We start from the raw sequence: 18,106 nt of genomic DNA on the forward strand, positions 1-18,106 counted from the left end.
ACAGATTTTCCCAGGCACTCTGCAGCTGCTGAACTGCAGCCCAGGTACAAACGCTGCTGTGCTGATACCAGCCCTCTCAGAAGCACCGGTTGTCCTTGCCAGAGGTCCTTTGCAATTGCAAGTGAGAAAAAAAGAGAAGGAACGTGATTAAAAGATGGCAGGAACGCGATTAGAAGACAAAACGGTGATCAAAAAGCTATCAGGAGGTGGGCATCCCCTGGCAGGTGTAAGGGCCCTCGCCTCTCGGTGCATCAGGTGGTGCAGGGGTGCAAGGCACACACATGGAACAAACAAACTCCGTGATATTTAAAGGCATTCTTGTTTCTGTAACAGACTGCTTCAAAGAAACATGAACCGGGAGCTCTATTTCCAGTTTGCATAACAATTTTCAATGAATGACAGCATTTGCCAGATAAAATCATACACTGCAGTTAGGTGAATGGCATTTCTTTGAACTTCTTGCTTTGTTTTTTTTTTCCTTTAAACTACAGAACTTAATCACTCCTGGATGGTTAGTACATCCCATCTCACCATCCTTTACCAAGGCACGGTGCTAATGCTCTCGAGCGCTCCTGGCGAACCAAACAATAATTTTTTTTTGCTGTATTTGTTTTACCTGTCAGAAAGTCCACGGGGAAGAAACAGAACCGGGAGCACACTGAAGAGAGATCAGCGAGTGGAAACACACAGCTCCAATCTGTTAGGGCTCCAGCACACGCCAAGCAGAGACCTGCTCCTCCTCTGATGCACTGGCCAGAGCTCGGCCCCTGCTTGAAAAGCTGCAGCAAGAAGCAAAGCGCCTTACAGCTGGACCCGGGTCACAGGCGAGCATCCACCCCGCACGCTGTAATAGCAGGGTTTGCTTGCAGCCCCGATGTCTCCACGGGTAGCTTGGCAACCCTCTTCATGCTGCTCGGTTCAGCCAGCCTAATTAGCAGGGCCTCAATGAGACAAATAATTCCACGAGCATCAGCACTAAAGAAGCCTACAACTTTCTATTTAGAGGCAATTTCCAGCCTTAAATTGAAGCTTTTCTTGCTATCAAAGAATGCACAGAGGTTTCTCTTATGGGGATTTTCTAAGAACACACGTCCTGAACAGAGCCCTTCTCCCACTGGAAAAGTGATCAAGTCTCCGCCCAGCCACATACTAAAACAAAACAAAAATCCCAACAACTTCATTCTGACAAAAGTGGGTAAATATCAGGTAATGGAAGGAGAAAAAAAAAAAAAAAAAAGGAGATGAGCAAATGACTCATTGAAAAAAAAAAAAAAAAGCTTGACCTCACTTTCACTTTTTTTTTTAATTTATTTTTCTTTCTTTTACAAACACCAATTACCATTGGCACTCTCCATCCCAGAAACCGAAGTTAACAGAATTAAGCCAGGCCAGTTGGATTGATAAAACTCAAGATTTTCTCCTGGGAAAGTGGCCAAACCAACACATGTTGTTGGCTTCCTTTGAATGATCCGCTCCTGGAACAGAAAGGTGAGTGCCCAAGAATGCTGCCTGAATGCTTCGGCACCTTCCCTGGCAAAAATACATAAATAAATAAAATGGAAATAGATGAAAACAACTGGAAACTGGAATTAAAACCAGAGGAGGGCACGCAGACCTACCTGCAGCTATAGCAGTGCTGGAGACACAGCAAAGCAAAACTCCAAACGGCTTGGCACAGGTGGCACAAATAAATGTTTGCTGTCTGAAGCAAAATGTTTCTATTTAAAGGGCAAATGTTTACTAGCAGCAAAGAGAACAAAAACTAGAGACTTGAACATAATCTACGGCCTAATCTTTAGCAGAAATAGAAACAAGAGAGAGAGGAGGAGGAGGAACACTGCAAATTAACTCTATTTCCAGGGTTGTATTTACACAGGCTAGACAGATTATTTTTTTCTTTTCTGGCGTGTGCAGCTGAGCTGCTGTTGAAAAGCTTAAAAATTTCTAAGTGCTTGCTCTTATGTCATCGTTTCCTTTGACACCAACGAGGACTTTCAAAACACACATGCTGCCTCAGTCTTTAAGGCTTTTTAAAGTAACTCCAGTATTATACTCCAACAGTAAGTAAATTACCAAGCCACGGTACATGACCTGGTCCCGATTCTTACCCACCACCTCTATTTACTCCAGGCATTTCCCAAACGTGTAAATGCCCAGTTAAAGCGTATCTGCATGTTAGACTAAAACGTAGCACGGAGTAATTTAAAGGCAGTTTAACACCTATTTACATTCCTGCTTCAAATCTGTCTTCAGGCTTCATTTTCTTCTCCTACACTGTAAACAAAATCAAGGGGGAAAGCCTGGGCTGCATTTGTTCATCTCTGTTGATGAGTTAACTGTCTTCTTTCAATACGCAGATAGCTAAAATTGAAATCAATTTCCTCCAACCCTTTTGTACTGCTTCAGAAAGACTTCATTTTTGGTAAAGTAACAAAGCAGCAAACACGATACAACAATAAACCCATGAGGTAAATTCATGACATGGCCAGCACGACTTTCTCCACCACTCCACAGAATCTCAGAATCATCAAGGTTGGAAGAGACCTCCAAGATCACCCAGTCCAGCCTCTGATCTAACACTAACCAGTCCTCCACTAAACCATATCCCTAAGCTCTACATCTAAACGTCTTTTAAAGACCTCCAGGGATGGTGACTCCACCACTTCCCTGGGCAGCCCGTTCCAATGCCTCACAACCCTTTCGGTAAAGAAGTTCTTCCTAATACCCAACCTAAGTCCAGCCTACAAAATCACTAGTTTCTGGTCCCTAGAAGCCACTTTTTTGTTTGCACCATTGCAGGGTTTCAGCAAGAGAGCAGGGGAAACACAACCTTTCTCCAGGCTAACACGAGCTGGGTGGTCAGGACACCAGGAGGTAAAGGTTCAAACCTCCTGGGGCAGAAGCAGCACTGAATGCGCTGCTTCCCAGGGACATGGTTAGTAAGTTCTTGCACAGGCACACCTACAAACACATTCCTCGTGCTTGCAAGCAGGGCAAGCACGAGGAGGAAAGGGCAACTTCTTCCTCATTCCTTTTCCACTACCCTTTAGGGAGAGATGGGGAAAGAAGTCGTCTGCAGTCGATCCTTTGACCACACGTAGAGGTGATTCAGCACTACAGGTCCCAAGAGAACAGGACACATCGATGCCATACCTTAACCAACACTACATCCCAACTAACTAACTAACCCTTGACATCCTCACCTTAAACTTTACCAAAGCTTGCTATATCAGGATAGACAGGATATATCAGGATATACCAGGATATACATCAGGATCCCTCCAGTCACCTCGGCTGCTTTCACCTGTGAGCAGGGACAGCTCCTAAGCGGTCTCACGAACGCTGATCCCTCTTGCTCCTCTGGGACAAACACGAGCTAATTTTCAACTTAAGTACCAAGCAAGCTACTGAAACGATTTGTGAGGACAGGGACTAATTAGCAGTGCAGAGTCCCCGTGCAGTTGATGCCTCTATCTCCGAGCGTTTCTGGAAGCAGCTGCTGGATTTTCTCTCGAGCAATGAAGCTCCCCTCAGCAAAGACAGCAAAAGTACATCTGCTCCACGCACCTGAGGTCTCTCATTCTGTCCTCCCATGTTTCGTTGCAGAAACAGAACTGCTACAGGTTTTTGGCATGGTGAAAGACTGTTTCATATGTGCTAACCACAGCTGTGGAATATGCTGAAACTGCACTTTGGTATTGCAGCATCCTAGCACCAAGTCTGCCATCATGAATAATAATGGCAGAAAGCACAGGGGCAGGCATTCAGGCGGGAATCCCCAAGAACCATAAGTAAAATGATTAATTTTCGTGACAAACTAAAGGATTAATGAAAGCTCACAGCCCATCCTAAGCAGAACCAGATGTTACAACTGCTATCTCCCCTTCCAGTGAGGCTTCAAAGCCCTGTATGAAGGGTCAGCCAGGCAGAAGGGGTGCGGTGAGGAAGGGTCTACAGGAGGAAGAGCATAGATGACAACAGCTGCCTCACTGCAGCTGGCATTCAACACCAACCTGCCCCTTTTCTGGCCCCTATTTTCAAAGGGTCTGCCACCTTCTGAAATAGAGTCAATGATGGGTTGGTTCCAGCACCTAGGTTGTTACCACTCACCTTCTCTTCCTGCTCTACAGAAGAGAACCAAAATGCTGCTCCACCAAGCAATGAACGGGTTGCCTCGTACTGTTTTCTAGTTGGTAAGGATTTATTTTCTCCTATATGTTGATAAAGCAGAGGCAATACAGCTTAGCAAGCATGCGATGCTGTGGCCATTAGAGTACCAAGACAGGAAGAAATATCTCTGCCTTTCAGAGAGGCCAGAAAGAATCTGCTACGACAAAACACAGATTCATTGCAGTTAAATGCACTTGCCCTTTGAGGAGAAGAAAAAAAAAAGCATTTAATCTCACTAACGAATTTGTAGCATTCATTCTTCTAGTATATGAGATTGCTAGCAGGAGGTAACATCTTTATTAGACCAAGCGATAATTAGAAAAATAACTATATATAACCATAAAACTTATTTCAGAGCTACATTTGTATAATTTCTGCCCCCAAACCTTGCCTTATCCTTGTACGTACATCACACAGAGAAGGGGCTCTACCAATCTTCTTCAGCAAAACACCCTTGACAGGACAAAACGTCGGAAGTAGTGAAACATAACCACCTTGTTACCTTCTCCCAGCTGAGGTCAAAAATCACACCTAGTAACAGCTGAGCTCTGCTGATGCTGGGAGAAATAAATTTAATAAATAAACAAATAGAAATGCTGTTTTGAAATACTTTCAACCAAGGAGATTTCTAATAAAATTTGCCAAAAAATGTACCAAAATCAACCTCATGGTCAATAACAGCAAAGTCAGATTTTGTGGGGAGCACCAGAGTAAGCTCTTCCTCTGTTCCCATCTGATCACAGTCTTTCAAATCTCACGTCAAAAGGCACAGTACTTATTTTAAGTCTTAAGCATATATAAATAAAGAGACGATTAGCTGATAGTAAACTTATGTGGATCCTTCAACACAGCAGTCTGTGTTTATAGGAATGCTAATGTAAGGATCCAATGATTTTTCTCTACAAAACATTATTTTAATGATCAAGCATACATTGCACACTAGTAGTAATTAATAATGTTCACAAATATTTTTATGTTCATTTTTTTTTCAAAAACTAAGTATTCTCAAGACATCCAACTTGAAAAGTTGTAAGTTCAAATTATTTTACGTAGCATTTGTCATACAGAAAACACTTCTTAAACTTTCAGTAACATTAGCTTTATTGTGCACACAGAGCACAGTTTCAGACTGCTGTAATTCTCTGATGTTAACTGGAAGCACACTCTTGTTCCAGTTGTATAGTGATGGTATTTCTTCAAGGATTTACAGCAAGATGTGAGAAACACCACAGCGCTATCACTGTTAAAAGTAAAGCTCAAAATGTGAGGGTGTACAAACAATGAAAAACATGAGAAATCTATCTGTATCATGGAAAACATCCCGTGCTAACTAAGGATAGGTGGAATCCTTGATAGGCTCTCTACAGAATAGCTGATGTTGGAAGGGACCTCCAGAGACCATCTAGTCCAAACCCTCTTTTCAAGGCAGGTTTAGATGCAGCAGGTCACTCAGGACCGTGTCTGGTCAGATTTTGAACATCTCCAACGATGGAAACCCCACAAATCTCCCCGTACAACCTGTAGCAGTGTTTGGCCGCTCTCACCTAAGTGTTTTCTTACTTGAGATGGGATTGCCTGTGTTTCAGCTTGTGCCTATCGACTCCGGTCCTGTGACCAAGGAAAGTTTTGCTCTGTCCCTCCCATCAGGTGGGATACACACCAACCAGATCCCCCCTAAGCCAAGGTCCTCTGAATGGCAGCACAACCCCCTGATGCATCCTCCCAGGTTTGTATCACCTGCAAACTGGCTGATGGAGCACTCTGCCCCAGCACCCAGGTTATTAACGAAGATGTTAAATAATATTGGCCTCAGTATCAATGTCTGGTTACACCACTAGGGACCTGTTGGGACTTTGTGCCACTGATGGCAACCCTCTGAGCCAGGCAAGTCAGCTTTGTTTTCTGTCCACCTGGCTGCCCACCTACCCAGCCCCATATTTCATCAGCTTGTCTATGAGGGTGTTACAGGAGACAGGGCTGAGGGCCTGGCTAAAGGCAGGACAAACAACATCCACTGCTTCACCCTCATCCACTCACCTCATTCTGGAAGGCTATCAGGTTGGTTAAGCAAATGTCTCCTTCATAAACCCATAGTAACTAATTCCAACCTCTTTCTTGTCCTTCCCATGTCTGGAATTGGCTTCCAGGAGGAATTTCATCAGCACCTTCAGAGGTGAGGCTGATCAGCCTGTAGTCACTCCTATTTCTAACAGGAAGACCTGGGGTACATCTGCTTTCTTCCAGTTCTGCAGATCTTCTCCTGGTCACCAAAACCTTTCAAAAATAATCAAGAGTGGCCTCACAGTGACATTCCCCAGCTCGCTCAGCACTCATGGGTGTCTCCTACCAGGTCCAATGGATTTGCATATGCTCACATTGTTTAAATGTTCTCTAACCTGATCCTTACCTAAAAGTAAGTCTTCCTTGTTCCAGACTTTCCCCACTTGTCTCAGGAACCAGGGATTGCTGAGGGCCAGCCTCAGCAGTAGAGGCCAAAATGAAGAAGGCTTTGAGCACCTCAGCTTTTTCAGTGTCCTCTGTCATCAAGTCATTTGCCCCACTCAAATGCAGGACCACATTTTTTTCCTTTTGCTGCTGAGGTCCCTGCTTGTCTTCTTGTCCTTATCAGCCTTTCCCACATCCAACTCCAAACAGGCTTTGGTGCTTTTAAGCCCATACAGCATCCCTGGGTCACCTGTCCATGCTCCAACCTGTTCTACACTTTTTTTTTTTTGTCTGAGTGTCATTGAGCTCTTCTTTATCCTTGTACACTTCCTGTCACCTTTGCTTCATTTTCTGCTTATCAGAATGGTCTTTCCTGAGATTAGAGGCAACTGATGAAAGTCAGCCAGCTCTCCTGAACAGTATCCCACAGATTCCTCCAAGCAGATTCCTGAGCACGCCAAAATATGCTCTCCTGAAGCCCATGGCTGTGATCCTGCCTTTTGCTTTGCTCCCTCCTCTCAGGATCCCGAACTCGACCATCTCATGGCCACTACAGCCACGGTGCCCCTGACCTTCACATCCTGATCTGTCCTTTCTTGATTATAAGCAGCGGCCCAGCGCAGCACCTCTGTTCACTGACTCCTCCACCACCTGTGTTAGGAGTTATCATCAGTGCACAGCGCTCCCCCTCTTTGCCTTCCTGGTCTCTTCTCCTCCCAGAGCCAACATCTGTTCCTTGCAGCACTCCAGCCATGGGAGCTGTTGCGCCACAGCTCCACAATCCCAATGAGATCTATAAATTTGAAAAAAGTAAATAAAATGCTCTAGACGTTTACATTTTAAGAAGGGACAGTTACAACCCGTAAGCACAAACCTAAAAGAGGTTTAGTGTATCATTTCTTTCCACAGCTGCCTACTGGCCGTCAACCAAGCGTCCTTCAGGCCTGTGGTTGCATAATGGAAGAAACTATGGTAGAACAGTGAAATTTTGCCTAAAAGAGGTATTTTCAAAAAACAAGGCGTGGTGTGGGAAGAACGGAGCGACTTTTTCCTTAGGGAGCCTTCAGAAGATTTTGCTACGATAACAGCACCCAGGATTTCAACACCACAGGTAACAAAGAGACGCAGAGCTGCTGCCGAGCCGAGCGCTCGGCTTGGGTTTCTCTCAGACGGAAACTGGGGCACGGGAGGTGGCCAGGGCCTCAGCAGCTCTCCTGGGGAAGAGGTCTCAGTCCCACATCAGCCAAGGAACCCTACAGAAAAGCATTAGCATATAGCACCGAGAAATAAAAATCACAGACACAGTTATGGGTAAGCTCAGAGAAGCACAACGATTCCGAGTCCTATCAGATTATGTCCACAAACACTACAGAAAAATAATCTCCAAAGGAAGAAAGAGCTCAGCAGACTCTCAAGCTAAACTAAGTGCACACATAACATTTTTTTTCCTTTTCTTTTTCTTTTCCCACTGGAGTTTTCACATAAACAACATCTGCACAAAGTCTCATAGGAAAGTGGTCTTTATCCTTTGAGGAAAACAACACAGCAGTCACGAGACAAAACAGCAGCAAAACAAGAGTCAAGCTATTTCCACTACTCACCAACGCAACAAAACAAGTGAGTGATTTAAGATAAAAGCTACAATGGAATACTGCATTCAAAGGCTCATAAGAAATTGCAATTTTCTGCAAAACAGGGAAGAAGAAAACAAAAACAATGCAGAAATTTCCTCGGACAGCGAAATGAAGCTGACAGCATGTCCTGGCCCTTAAATTCTAAGGTAGGAGACAACATTTAATGGACGTCAGACTGATCTATAGCATTGAAAGCATCCTATTTGTACCTGATGCTTTTCATGAGATTAGCTATTGAAATGCAGCATGCAGAATGTGTTATTTTCTTCCATCAAAGCAATTTGCCAGAAAGCCTGTTCCTCAGTGAAGTGTAGTTCTTGACACATAGCTAATGACACAATACACATCACAGCTTAGCCTCCAAGTTTTCACTCAAGGAAAATAAAAATGATCCAGGCTGAAGAGAAAAGCACAAACCACACCTTGATGTTGCTCTGTGCGCGCTGGTGACCACATACGCTTTTTCCCAATCAAATCAGATCCACCAAACATTCACTGCAAGGCACTTAGGATATCCCACATCCAACACGGATGAGGATTTTTTTTTTTTTAAAAGAGAGCCACCCTCTACAAAACTGGCCCTAGACAAAGGCCTTCCTTTGGAGACTGAAGGGCGCAGCTCTTTAATTTGTCTTGTAAAGCAGAAGCGGTGAGAAGCGTGCTGACAGCTAGAAATTGCTGTTCTGTGGGAAAATAGCCACATCTGCCAAGAAGGGATATAGAGACCTCAGTATTGTGGAAAACCACCAGCAGCTTAATAGTACAGCCTGCTCCTCCAGCACATCCCACCAGGCTGGCTCATCCTGCAGGAAGGGCAGGAGCAGGAGATGGAGTCTGCGAGGCTGGAGAAAGGAAGGGGAGAGAGCAGAGTCCAAAGGGAAAAAAAAAATAAGGGCAGCCAAGAATCAGGCACAGAAGGGATGTGAAAGGAAGCAAGGAGCAGGAACGCAAGGCAGAAAGGGCTGTTTAGGAAGTGAGCAAGATCCTGGGACACTGAAGGGCAGGGGAGGAAGGGAAGGTACAAGGGCAAGGAGCCTGGGACACCGGTGGCAAGAGAGAAGAAAGGGCGCTGTCAGCACGAGCACAGGCAAGGTCTCTGTCAGGTCACTGGGGAGTGGAAGGAAGAAGAAATCTCGGGAATGGGGCAGAGCGGTTAGGGAGGCCTGGGAAAAGGTCAGCAGTACTTACCGAAAAGGGGAAACCAAAAGCATCGCTGTGCAGTAGCAAAAAGCTTTTTTTTTTTAAGTTACAGTACAAATAAAAATGACTAACTTGTACTCCTGAGAGGATGACTGGTATATATAAAAAAATATGCAGGAAAAGGTGGGTCAGAGAAGCCAAGTTTGCCCATTCTTGTCTCGGTCCATGTGTGCATTAACACCCAAAGGAGACAACAAGGTGAGGAACGGAAATAATGTGGAGCAGAGACATCTCTTCTTGGACATCACTTTTGCAAATGTTTTCCAGATCAACCCTTCTTGTCCCCTCACAAACAAGTGAAGGCTTCTACCACACGTTTTGGCCAGCCAACACAACAGAAATAAACCCAACAAAGTAATTCTTTCAAAATAATTCAAGACTATTTCCTGTTTCTCCTCTCCTAGGGATAGCTCAGATGACTCTCATAATGCACCAGTGTTGCCGAGTTTCTCTGCTGGTCTTTTCCAATCGTGACACTACAGCACCTTTTAAAGTTGTTTTCTGTCTTTTGGGGGATTTTTGAGTATATTTTTTTATTATTATTATTTTTTGTTTGTTTTGCATAGGATCTTAGCTTGTGCCATGCCCTGCTGCCCTACAAGAATAGTACTAAGCACATTAGCAAATATTGCATGTTAAACAAGCCTCAGACTACTTCTGTACCTCAAAACAGGGGTTTTGGGGTGTGCTGTAGAGTATTCTTTCACTGGTGTAACCAACCAACCAAAGCTGGTACTTAACACAGGTGGGGTCAAGGAGAAACAGGTGAGAAGGGGGAAGTTTGTGCATCCAACACAAGCTGAGAGCAACCAGCAGAGCCTTCCAGCAGTTATTACACCCTCCTGTAGTAGACTCTGTTGGTACATACCACGGGAAGGAAAACAAACGCAGAAAGTCCATCTATTCCAATGTGCCACGCGCTGATATTTATCTGCCTTGGAAAGCTCTAAGGGGCAAAAAAAAAAAGCACAAGTGGAAGGAAAACAGATGTCTATAGATAAAACAGGCATCAGTGTCTCGGAGTTGCTGCGTGGCCAAGCTTGGAAAAGATCTCACTGATACCTGCTTGGCTCCAGAGGAATATTCACAAGACCTCCTGCCTGCTGTAACAGCCATTTCAGAGCACTCCTCCCCACATTAGGAAGATGAGGTCTAAACAACCAAAGCACAGAATGAAGAGCAGGGCAGCAGTTACGGTTTTGCTCATTCGTTCCGCTATTGTAACCTCCACTGTGAGTCAAACAGCCTACAGAGTGATTCTTCCTCGTTATTTCACGGTGAGCCTTTACAGCAGAAACTTCCTGAGGATGATCATGAACATCTCAGCAACACGAATGCCTCACTGGTGTTACGGAACACATCACGGACGGCATCAGCAGTCTGCAGATGATTCACTGGGAATCAGCACAGATCGCTGTGAACTTCAGGACTTTGTCAAGTATGGGAATCTGTCTAACGAGCAAGTCACCGAGAGTTAAACAAGTCTCCGGATGTGCTAAGGACCGAACTGAGCCTAATCATGGCTTCATTTTGCCTTGCTGCCTTTATCCACATAGATAGGAAACTTAAGCAAGGTAAGACCATTATAATGCACCGCAGGAGATTAAGGGCCTCATGACTACTAAGATCTATGCTGACCTAACAGTTTGTTAATTACACACCCTCATGATTTCCCCAGTGTTTTCTGTGCAGGAGGCATGGTGTGTCCCTGCTTTTCGTACATATTTCCAGTTCTGCACTTTTCATCACACTAACCTTCTAATACAGAGAACCAACAGTTTATCCTGTAGCTAACTTTCAAAGAAAAATCTCCCATTATTCTCCCGAGCCAGGCTCCTAGAGGACAATTTTGTAGCAGAAATTTCACGCGAGGTTCTTCCCATCTGTTTCCAGCTTCAGTAGATTGGCATCACATCCAGGACTGCAGCTGTAATTTTTGTACCTGAAACACCTACAGAGTCAACATTTATCCGAGGTGAAGGCACTACATTCCACTTATCAGAAACCACTAATAAGGAACTGATGAGGAAAGTTCATAGGTCACTGCAGAAAGCCCTAATAAAAATGCCTTCCTATGTTGTAGAGAAGGCAGAATGTATTTCACTGGATTCCTCCTACCACAGCCAAAACCCCACAAACATATTCCTACAGTATATTTAGGCACTACTGTAATGTGATCCATGCACATAAGAAAAAAAATCTCCAACTGTATTTCCTTGATTCTACTACAATGCTCTGGTCCCCCCTCCAGTTTGTTTGTTTGTTTTTCACATGTATGGGACTTAATATGCACACATATTTAAGTAATGGGAAGAAGTGGTCTTCTTCAGTCATCATGGGACAAAAAAGGCCACTTCGTAAGTTACAGTTCAAGGAAGAAGAGAAACAATGAATAGCTGCAGTCTGTTTTCAGAAATAAGTTGTATGTAATACCACCACCAACAGACATATCCGCATTCATCATTTACATTTGTACACAGCCACCAGTATGGGGGGCTTGGTTTCTTTTTCAAAGGGAGAGCCATAGTTCGCAGTGGGATTGAAACCACACACATTCAGTAGTCCTATAATAAAAAGGGTACAAGCTTAAAAGCCAGCACTATGAAAAAAGTCCAGTACACACACACACGCAAAAAAAAAAAAAAAGGCTCATGCGCCTAGCCTGTGCACAAAGCCAGCAGAAATTGCTGGAAGTAAAAATAGCACCCACACTGAGGCTATGTAAACCAGTTTTGCTCTACTTCAGAAGGATAAAGAGCTCAGTCACAACAAGGCACAAACCTGTTTCTGGGTTTTTCAGAAGAAAAAGCCAAGTACATAATAAGTCATTTCAACTAAACATCTTTACTGCTGCCTGTGCAAGGACTTCTTCCTCATACTTACTCTCCTTACGTGAGAAGAAGTTTACGTAAGAGTAATGAGTGTGGAAAAAAAAAAAAAAAAAAAGTAATGCTGTTTAAGTTTTAGCGTGAACAGACCCACTTTGGTTCAGGGAGAAACAAGGGTGCTTTTGAACGTGTTTCTGGCTACCAAGTTCGGCTGCTCAGCTTCCACGGCAGGGTGAGTTTCACACTCCGAGGTCCAGCTTCTCGATAAGAGAAGCTTCCCCTCTCGTGTTACCAGCCACAGGCTTGCGAGGAGCCTGAAGTTTAAAGAGGAAGCTCTGAAAAACGCCCTTGGTTTACCAAGCCCAGCGTGGATCGCGCTGTGTGGCGGCCGGGTGGCCGAGTATCGCGCTGAGGTATCCTGCCATAAAGTTTCTCCAGCAAAGCCACCAGGTGCCAGCCTGCACGTCCCAAGCGCCGTGGAGCTGGGCTGAGAGCAGCGTCGCTTTTTATTATCAGAAAGCTGCATAAACAGGAATCTGGATGGGTTTTGTGGTGTGTTTTTTTTTTTGGAGGAAGCGAGGCGCTGACAGGCAAAGGGGGGCTGTGGCGATGGAAAGGCAGAGGCGCAAGGTAGTTTCTGGGAGTCGTGCAGAGGGACGTGCACGGTGCCAGCTGCCGGAGGGGGGTGTTTTACAGCGGTGAGGGCTACGCTGGCTCCATTCCCCTCCTTTATGGGGTCGGGGTTAAAAGGATCCGCTCGGGCTGGGGCGGGCCGGGCCGAGCCGAGCGGTAACCGGCGTGAAATGGCCGCGCTGCCCCCTCCCGCCCCCCGCTGCCCCCGGGCACCTGCCCGCACCCCCAACGCCCTGAACACCCCCGGGGGATTACCGAGGGGTTGTCTGCTCGCCCCGCTCACCTTGGGCAGCTCCCGGAGCTGGTTGGCGTCCAGCAGCAGCTCCTCCAGGCTGCGGCTGTAGCGGTAGATCTCCTCGGGCACGGCGGCCAGCGAGCAGTGCCGCTTGTCGATGGACTCCACATGGCGGTTGCAGCGCCACAGGGGGATGCAGTGAAACATCGCCGCGACGCCCCGCCGGGGGGGAGGCGGCGGGCAAGCCGCATCCAGCGGCCAGCAGCGGGGCCCCCGGGGCGAGCGAGGCGGCCGCCGGAGGCTGGCAGAAAGGGGACGGCCGAGGGAGCCGCGGAGCCGGGAGCGAGGAGCCGGGAGCGGCCGCCCCCCCCTCAGTGCTGGGCGCGGGGCCGCTGCCGTCCCCGCAGGGGCATCGCGGGGCGCCGGGCGCAGCGCTGCTGGCGGCCGCCGCGCATTCCCGCGCCTGACCCGGAACACGGCGGCCGCTCCCCCTCCTTCCCTGCCTGCCCTCCCTCCTGCTCTCCCTTCCCTCCCTCTTCCCTCCCTCCCCCGTCCCGCCTGACATCAGCGGGGCCCGCCCCGGGTCCGCGCCGTGCTGCCGGGGGGGTCCCCGGCCCGCCCTGCCCTGCCCGGCGGTCGCGGTCGCGTTTGGCTTTTCCCCGGTGGTTGGGTGCCAGGCAGGGTGACTGCAGGGACGGGACAATGCTGCTGTGGTAGACCGTGCCATTAATATCCATATATCTATATCTATCTGTATGCTGTTACCCTCAGGGCTTCCTGAAAGCGCTACCTGAGAGGGAGGTGTGGGGAGCTGGGGTCTCCTCTCCTCACAGGTAACCAGCGATAGGACCAGAGGGAATGGCCTCAAGTTGCACCAGGGGAGGTTGAGGTTGGAAATGAGGAGACATTTCTGCTCAGAAAGGGCAGTCAGGCACTGGGACGGGTTGCCCAGGGAGGTGGTGGAGGCACCGTCCCTGGGGGTGTTCGAGGAAAGGTTGGACATGGTGCTTGGGGACATGGGTTAGTGGGTGACACTGGTCATAGGGGGATGGTTGGACCAGATGATCTTGGAGATCTTCTCCAACCTCTGTGATGCTGTGATTCTAAAATCCCCTTCCCAAACCCTCAGCCCCCATCTGGAGCATCCCCGCCAGTTTGCTGCCCAGCGCTGGTCTGGGGAGCCCCACAGGGACATACAACGTGCTCGGAAACAGGCATTCGACATCAGAGTTTCTCTGAAATGCTCCTATTTTCTTGCCTAATTATCACTGCATGCAGATACAGGAATGGGGCAAAGGGGGAAGTTCATCACAGCAGCCTCTGCCCCTGCATGCTGCTGAGAATACCCAGTCATAAAAGGGCAATTTTCTTCTTACCTGATAAATCTTGCGAGATAAACTTGGGTAATTTCTGTGGGAATTGCAGGGGTCTGCCCACTTTTAGTTGTTAAAAGGACATTTTAGGACTGTGGACTGCTATACAGATTGCTAAGAAACTTTTTAAAAGTTACCACTGATATGCATTATTGTATAATAACACATTTCACACATGTACCTTAAGGAGCTGTCAGAAGCAAGAATTTCTTCAACCAATACATTCAGTAATTAAAAAAAAAAATCCATGGAAACTCCCAATATCTAAATAAAGTATGTAAAGAAATCTGCTAATCTGTGTTCACGTGTGCTTATAAATAACAATAAATCTGTGTCCACGTGTGCTTGTAAATAGGGTGGGTGTGCACCAGTGTTCTCAGGCTGTCCCAACCCCTGGCCATGAGATTAGATAACCATGGGGCATAGAAGACAGGAGAAAATCAAACAAACGCATTGAGCACCAGCTCAGGGCCTGGCAAAAGCAGGGATCCAGGACTCTGGCCCCAAGATCTCAGAGGTGGAAGGAAGAACATCCGGCTGTAGTACTAAGTGGGTTTCAGCTGGTGGTCAGTTGGGCACTAACAACCAAAATTAGTGACCATGGAGGCTCCTCGCTGGCTCTCTCTCTAGGAAACCCTTCAAAGAAGCAGGACGAAGTGGGAGCCATGCAGCAGAGGACTTGAACAAAAGAAAATGCCTCTCCTGTGGGAATCACTGCAGGAGTGCGGAGCTGGTGGGTACAGAGGCTGGCGTGAGGACACGTTGGTTGCCCCTGGGGTTTGTAAAGGGCTCGAGCCTTTCTGGCGTGACATGGACACACAGTTTGGCATGAAGTGTCACTGGTGCAGATGCTGTCATGTGTCTCATGACTGGGTCTCACTGTGACAAGTCTGGACAGTAATGGGAGGGTGACAGTGACTGTGGGGTGAGCCTGGGTACTTCACTGAAGAATTAAGCAAAGTGTTTGCATGCTTCTCATGAGTGCCAGGCGGTCCAGGGGACAGAGTGATGACAAAATGCCTCAATACTGTTAAGCTCTCCCTTCACCATATAATACTTAGGAGCTTTGGACATCACATTTGTGCCAGTGGCCCTGAAGATATAGCCTGTGGCTAAACTCATGGTATGGAAACAGGCATCAAGGAGGCTGAGAGGCAAACCAGCACCTTTGTTGAGGAAACACTATTCTCACAGCTGAAAGCATCATCCTGAACTTCAGCTTGTAAATAAACCCGTCCAGCTTTGGGAGGTGTAATGAGTTACTAGTCTCTATTGTCCTTTTGTGCTAAGAAATAGCAGCAATAAAAAACCCTTCCCTAAAATGAGGCCAATTCTCTATCCCCTTTGCCCAGAAGAAAAGCGACTTCATGTTGGGGTAAGTTGTTGTGTGAGAGGTCTTTGAAAAGGGGTGAGAAAGGAAAATTGTGAACTAATAAGGAGACTCATTAGCAGCACTTGGAAGAAGCTACGTGCCTCAGTGAGCAAGCAGCGGGGGACAGCAGGTTGCCAGGATTTGTATGTGCATGTATCTGACAAAATTCTTACCTGGGGCAATTGTCCCCCCTAGGGTTCAGAGAAGTATTGCCCTCTCTGATAGCAGCGATCCTGCTGGTTTACACAGATCCATGACAAGCCAAGGTGTGGCTCGCCTACAGAAGGAAGTGAGGGCTGTTGCTCTCCCAGTTCTGCAGGGGATTACCTGGCTCCAGACTGCCATTTGATAGCCATTCAGTTTGTTGTATTTTCACTTTTATTCTGACCTTTTTTATTGAAGTCTTTTCATCTTTCTTTCTTTTTTTTTTTTCCCTTCCTTCCTTCCTTCCTTCCTTCCTTCCTTCCTTCCTTCCTTCCTTCCTTCCTTCCTTCCTTCCTTCCTTCCTTCCTTCCTTCCTTCGCTCTCTCTCTCTCTCTCTTCCTAGTGCTTCTCCAAGTACTTCAGAGGTCTTGTATACTGGTTGGCTTAATTTCAGTTCCTTGGGACAAACAGGCTTTATTTTACAACTCTCCCAACAACGCCCAGAGCCTGTATGAAATCTGTAAGAGAGGTAATCCCATTGCCTCCTTTGCTAGAGAAATTAACATCAGGAGCAGCTTCATGGATCGTTCTTGGCAGGCTGCTTTATTCAGCCTCAGGTGGACACAGTCAGGTTTCTCTGAACTCAGCTTCAGAGGGGAATAGATGAAGTCTGCTCTCACCATGGTGCCACAGTTCACATCTCTTTCTGGCTGGGCAACCCACATCAGGCTTTGTGTCATTCACCATTGCTCTGTTAAACACCATTAAGGTATAAACACAGGAGAATTTGTTATCAAACACATCCTTCTTATAGAGAGGATTGATTTCTGAGAGCTGGTTGTACCCATGTGAATATCTGGATATTCACAGCACAGGTACAAGTTCTGTGCAGGACTGCTGGTGGGGTTGTGATGGATCACCCCACTCTGCAGGGTATCAGCTTCATATAGTCACATCATAATTTAAATGTGGGAGAAAGGTCATGACCGAAAACTTAATGTCTTCGACTATCAAACTGCCATCCTTCAGCCACTGCCGGATTGGTCTGGGTACAGAGGCAAGAACATCAGTGTTGAAAATCAGTGTTTCTCTTTCTAGACGCTGTCCTTCTATGTGCTCTTCAAGAAAAAATACTTTTATGTGAGCTTTAAGGCTCTCAGACAATGAAATGTAAAATATAGATTAGGTTATGCCGACCTCAGGGAGAATTCCCCAAAGTTATTATTCAAAAGAAGCGAGAGCAAGGTCAGGCTGCAGATACTCCCTCCTTAGCACTGATCAGGCAGAAAGCTCTCTGTTTTTTCTAAAGAAACACCCCATTTGTTTGCAGCGCAAGCAGGCAGCATCACGTTTTGAGATACTTACAAAAGGCCATAAAGCACAGATACCCAGGGGTTGGGGTGAGTGTGGAGGAGGTGAGTGCTGCTCCAGTGGAGACAGGAATATTCAGTTAGAAATTAGCAGTAAGGAGCACTCTGGGGTGCAGAGATGGAGAGAAAAAGAATGGAGAGAAGCAGTTTTTAGCATCGATACAGTTTAAGTAGTTTGTAAAGTTCAGAGTTCAAAATGCATTTAAATTAACACTACGAAAAATAATTATAAAAAAAAAAAAAAGCAGGGCAAGTTCCTGAAGCCTCGTCTGCGTTAGGGACTTTCTCCCTCCCCCAGCCACATTTCCCTAGCGCCCTTAGAGAAACGGAGATGCAATTACAGAGCACGAAGAGGCTGGGGCAAAACAAGAAGGGCACAAAGAAGGAAAGATTCAAGTACTGCAGGTGACAGGAGCAGGCTGGGGGTGCAACAACCCAGTGGTACTCTCCATACGCAGCCTCTGATTGCTGCTGGAAAGTATCTACCCACCCCTCCGACCAAATTAAACGCGAATACTACGGAGGCACCAGCAAGCAGAAAGCCTGCAGAGCTGCTGAGAGCCAGGCCTGGCAGTGTGCTGGAGTTAATTAGCACTGACATACTTCTCCTCTCAGTTTTGCTGGCTGAGGACGCCAACCACATTTATTCTTCAGGTTTTGTTTAAATTGTTTAGAGGGGGTTGTACAAGCAGCAGGTAGGTG

At 46.6% G+C, this 18,106-nt stretch overlaps 1 protein-coding gene across 1 annotated transcript in view; it reads right to left on the minus strand.

The window, feature by feature from the left end:
* Positions 1 to 13,619, minus strand: part of LRRC1 (leucine rich repeat containing 1) — a 68,662-nt gene extending 55,043 nt beyond the window's left edge. Inside the window, exon 1 of the mRNA XM_082758452.1 lies at positions 13,194 to 13,619. Coding sequence (XP_082614578.1) covers positions 13,194 to 13,352 — 159 coding nt within the window. The 5' untranslated portion in view covers positions 13,353 to 13,619. The remainder of the gene's footprint in view (positions 1 to 13,193) is intronic.
* Between the last annotated feature and the right edge of the window lie 4,487 nt (positions 13,620 to 18,106).

The sequence above is a fragment of the Aythya marila genome (genome assembly GCF_965140915.1).
Source record: "Aythya marila genome assembly, chromosome: 3".
NCBI lineage: Eukaryota > Metazoa > Chordata > Aves > Anseriformes > Anatidae > Aythya > Aythya marila.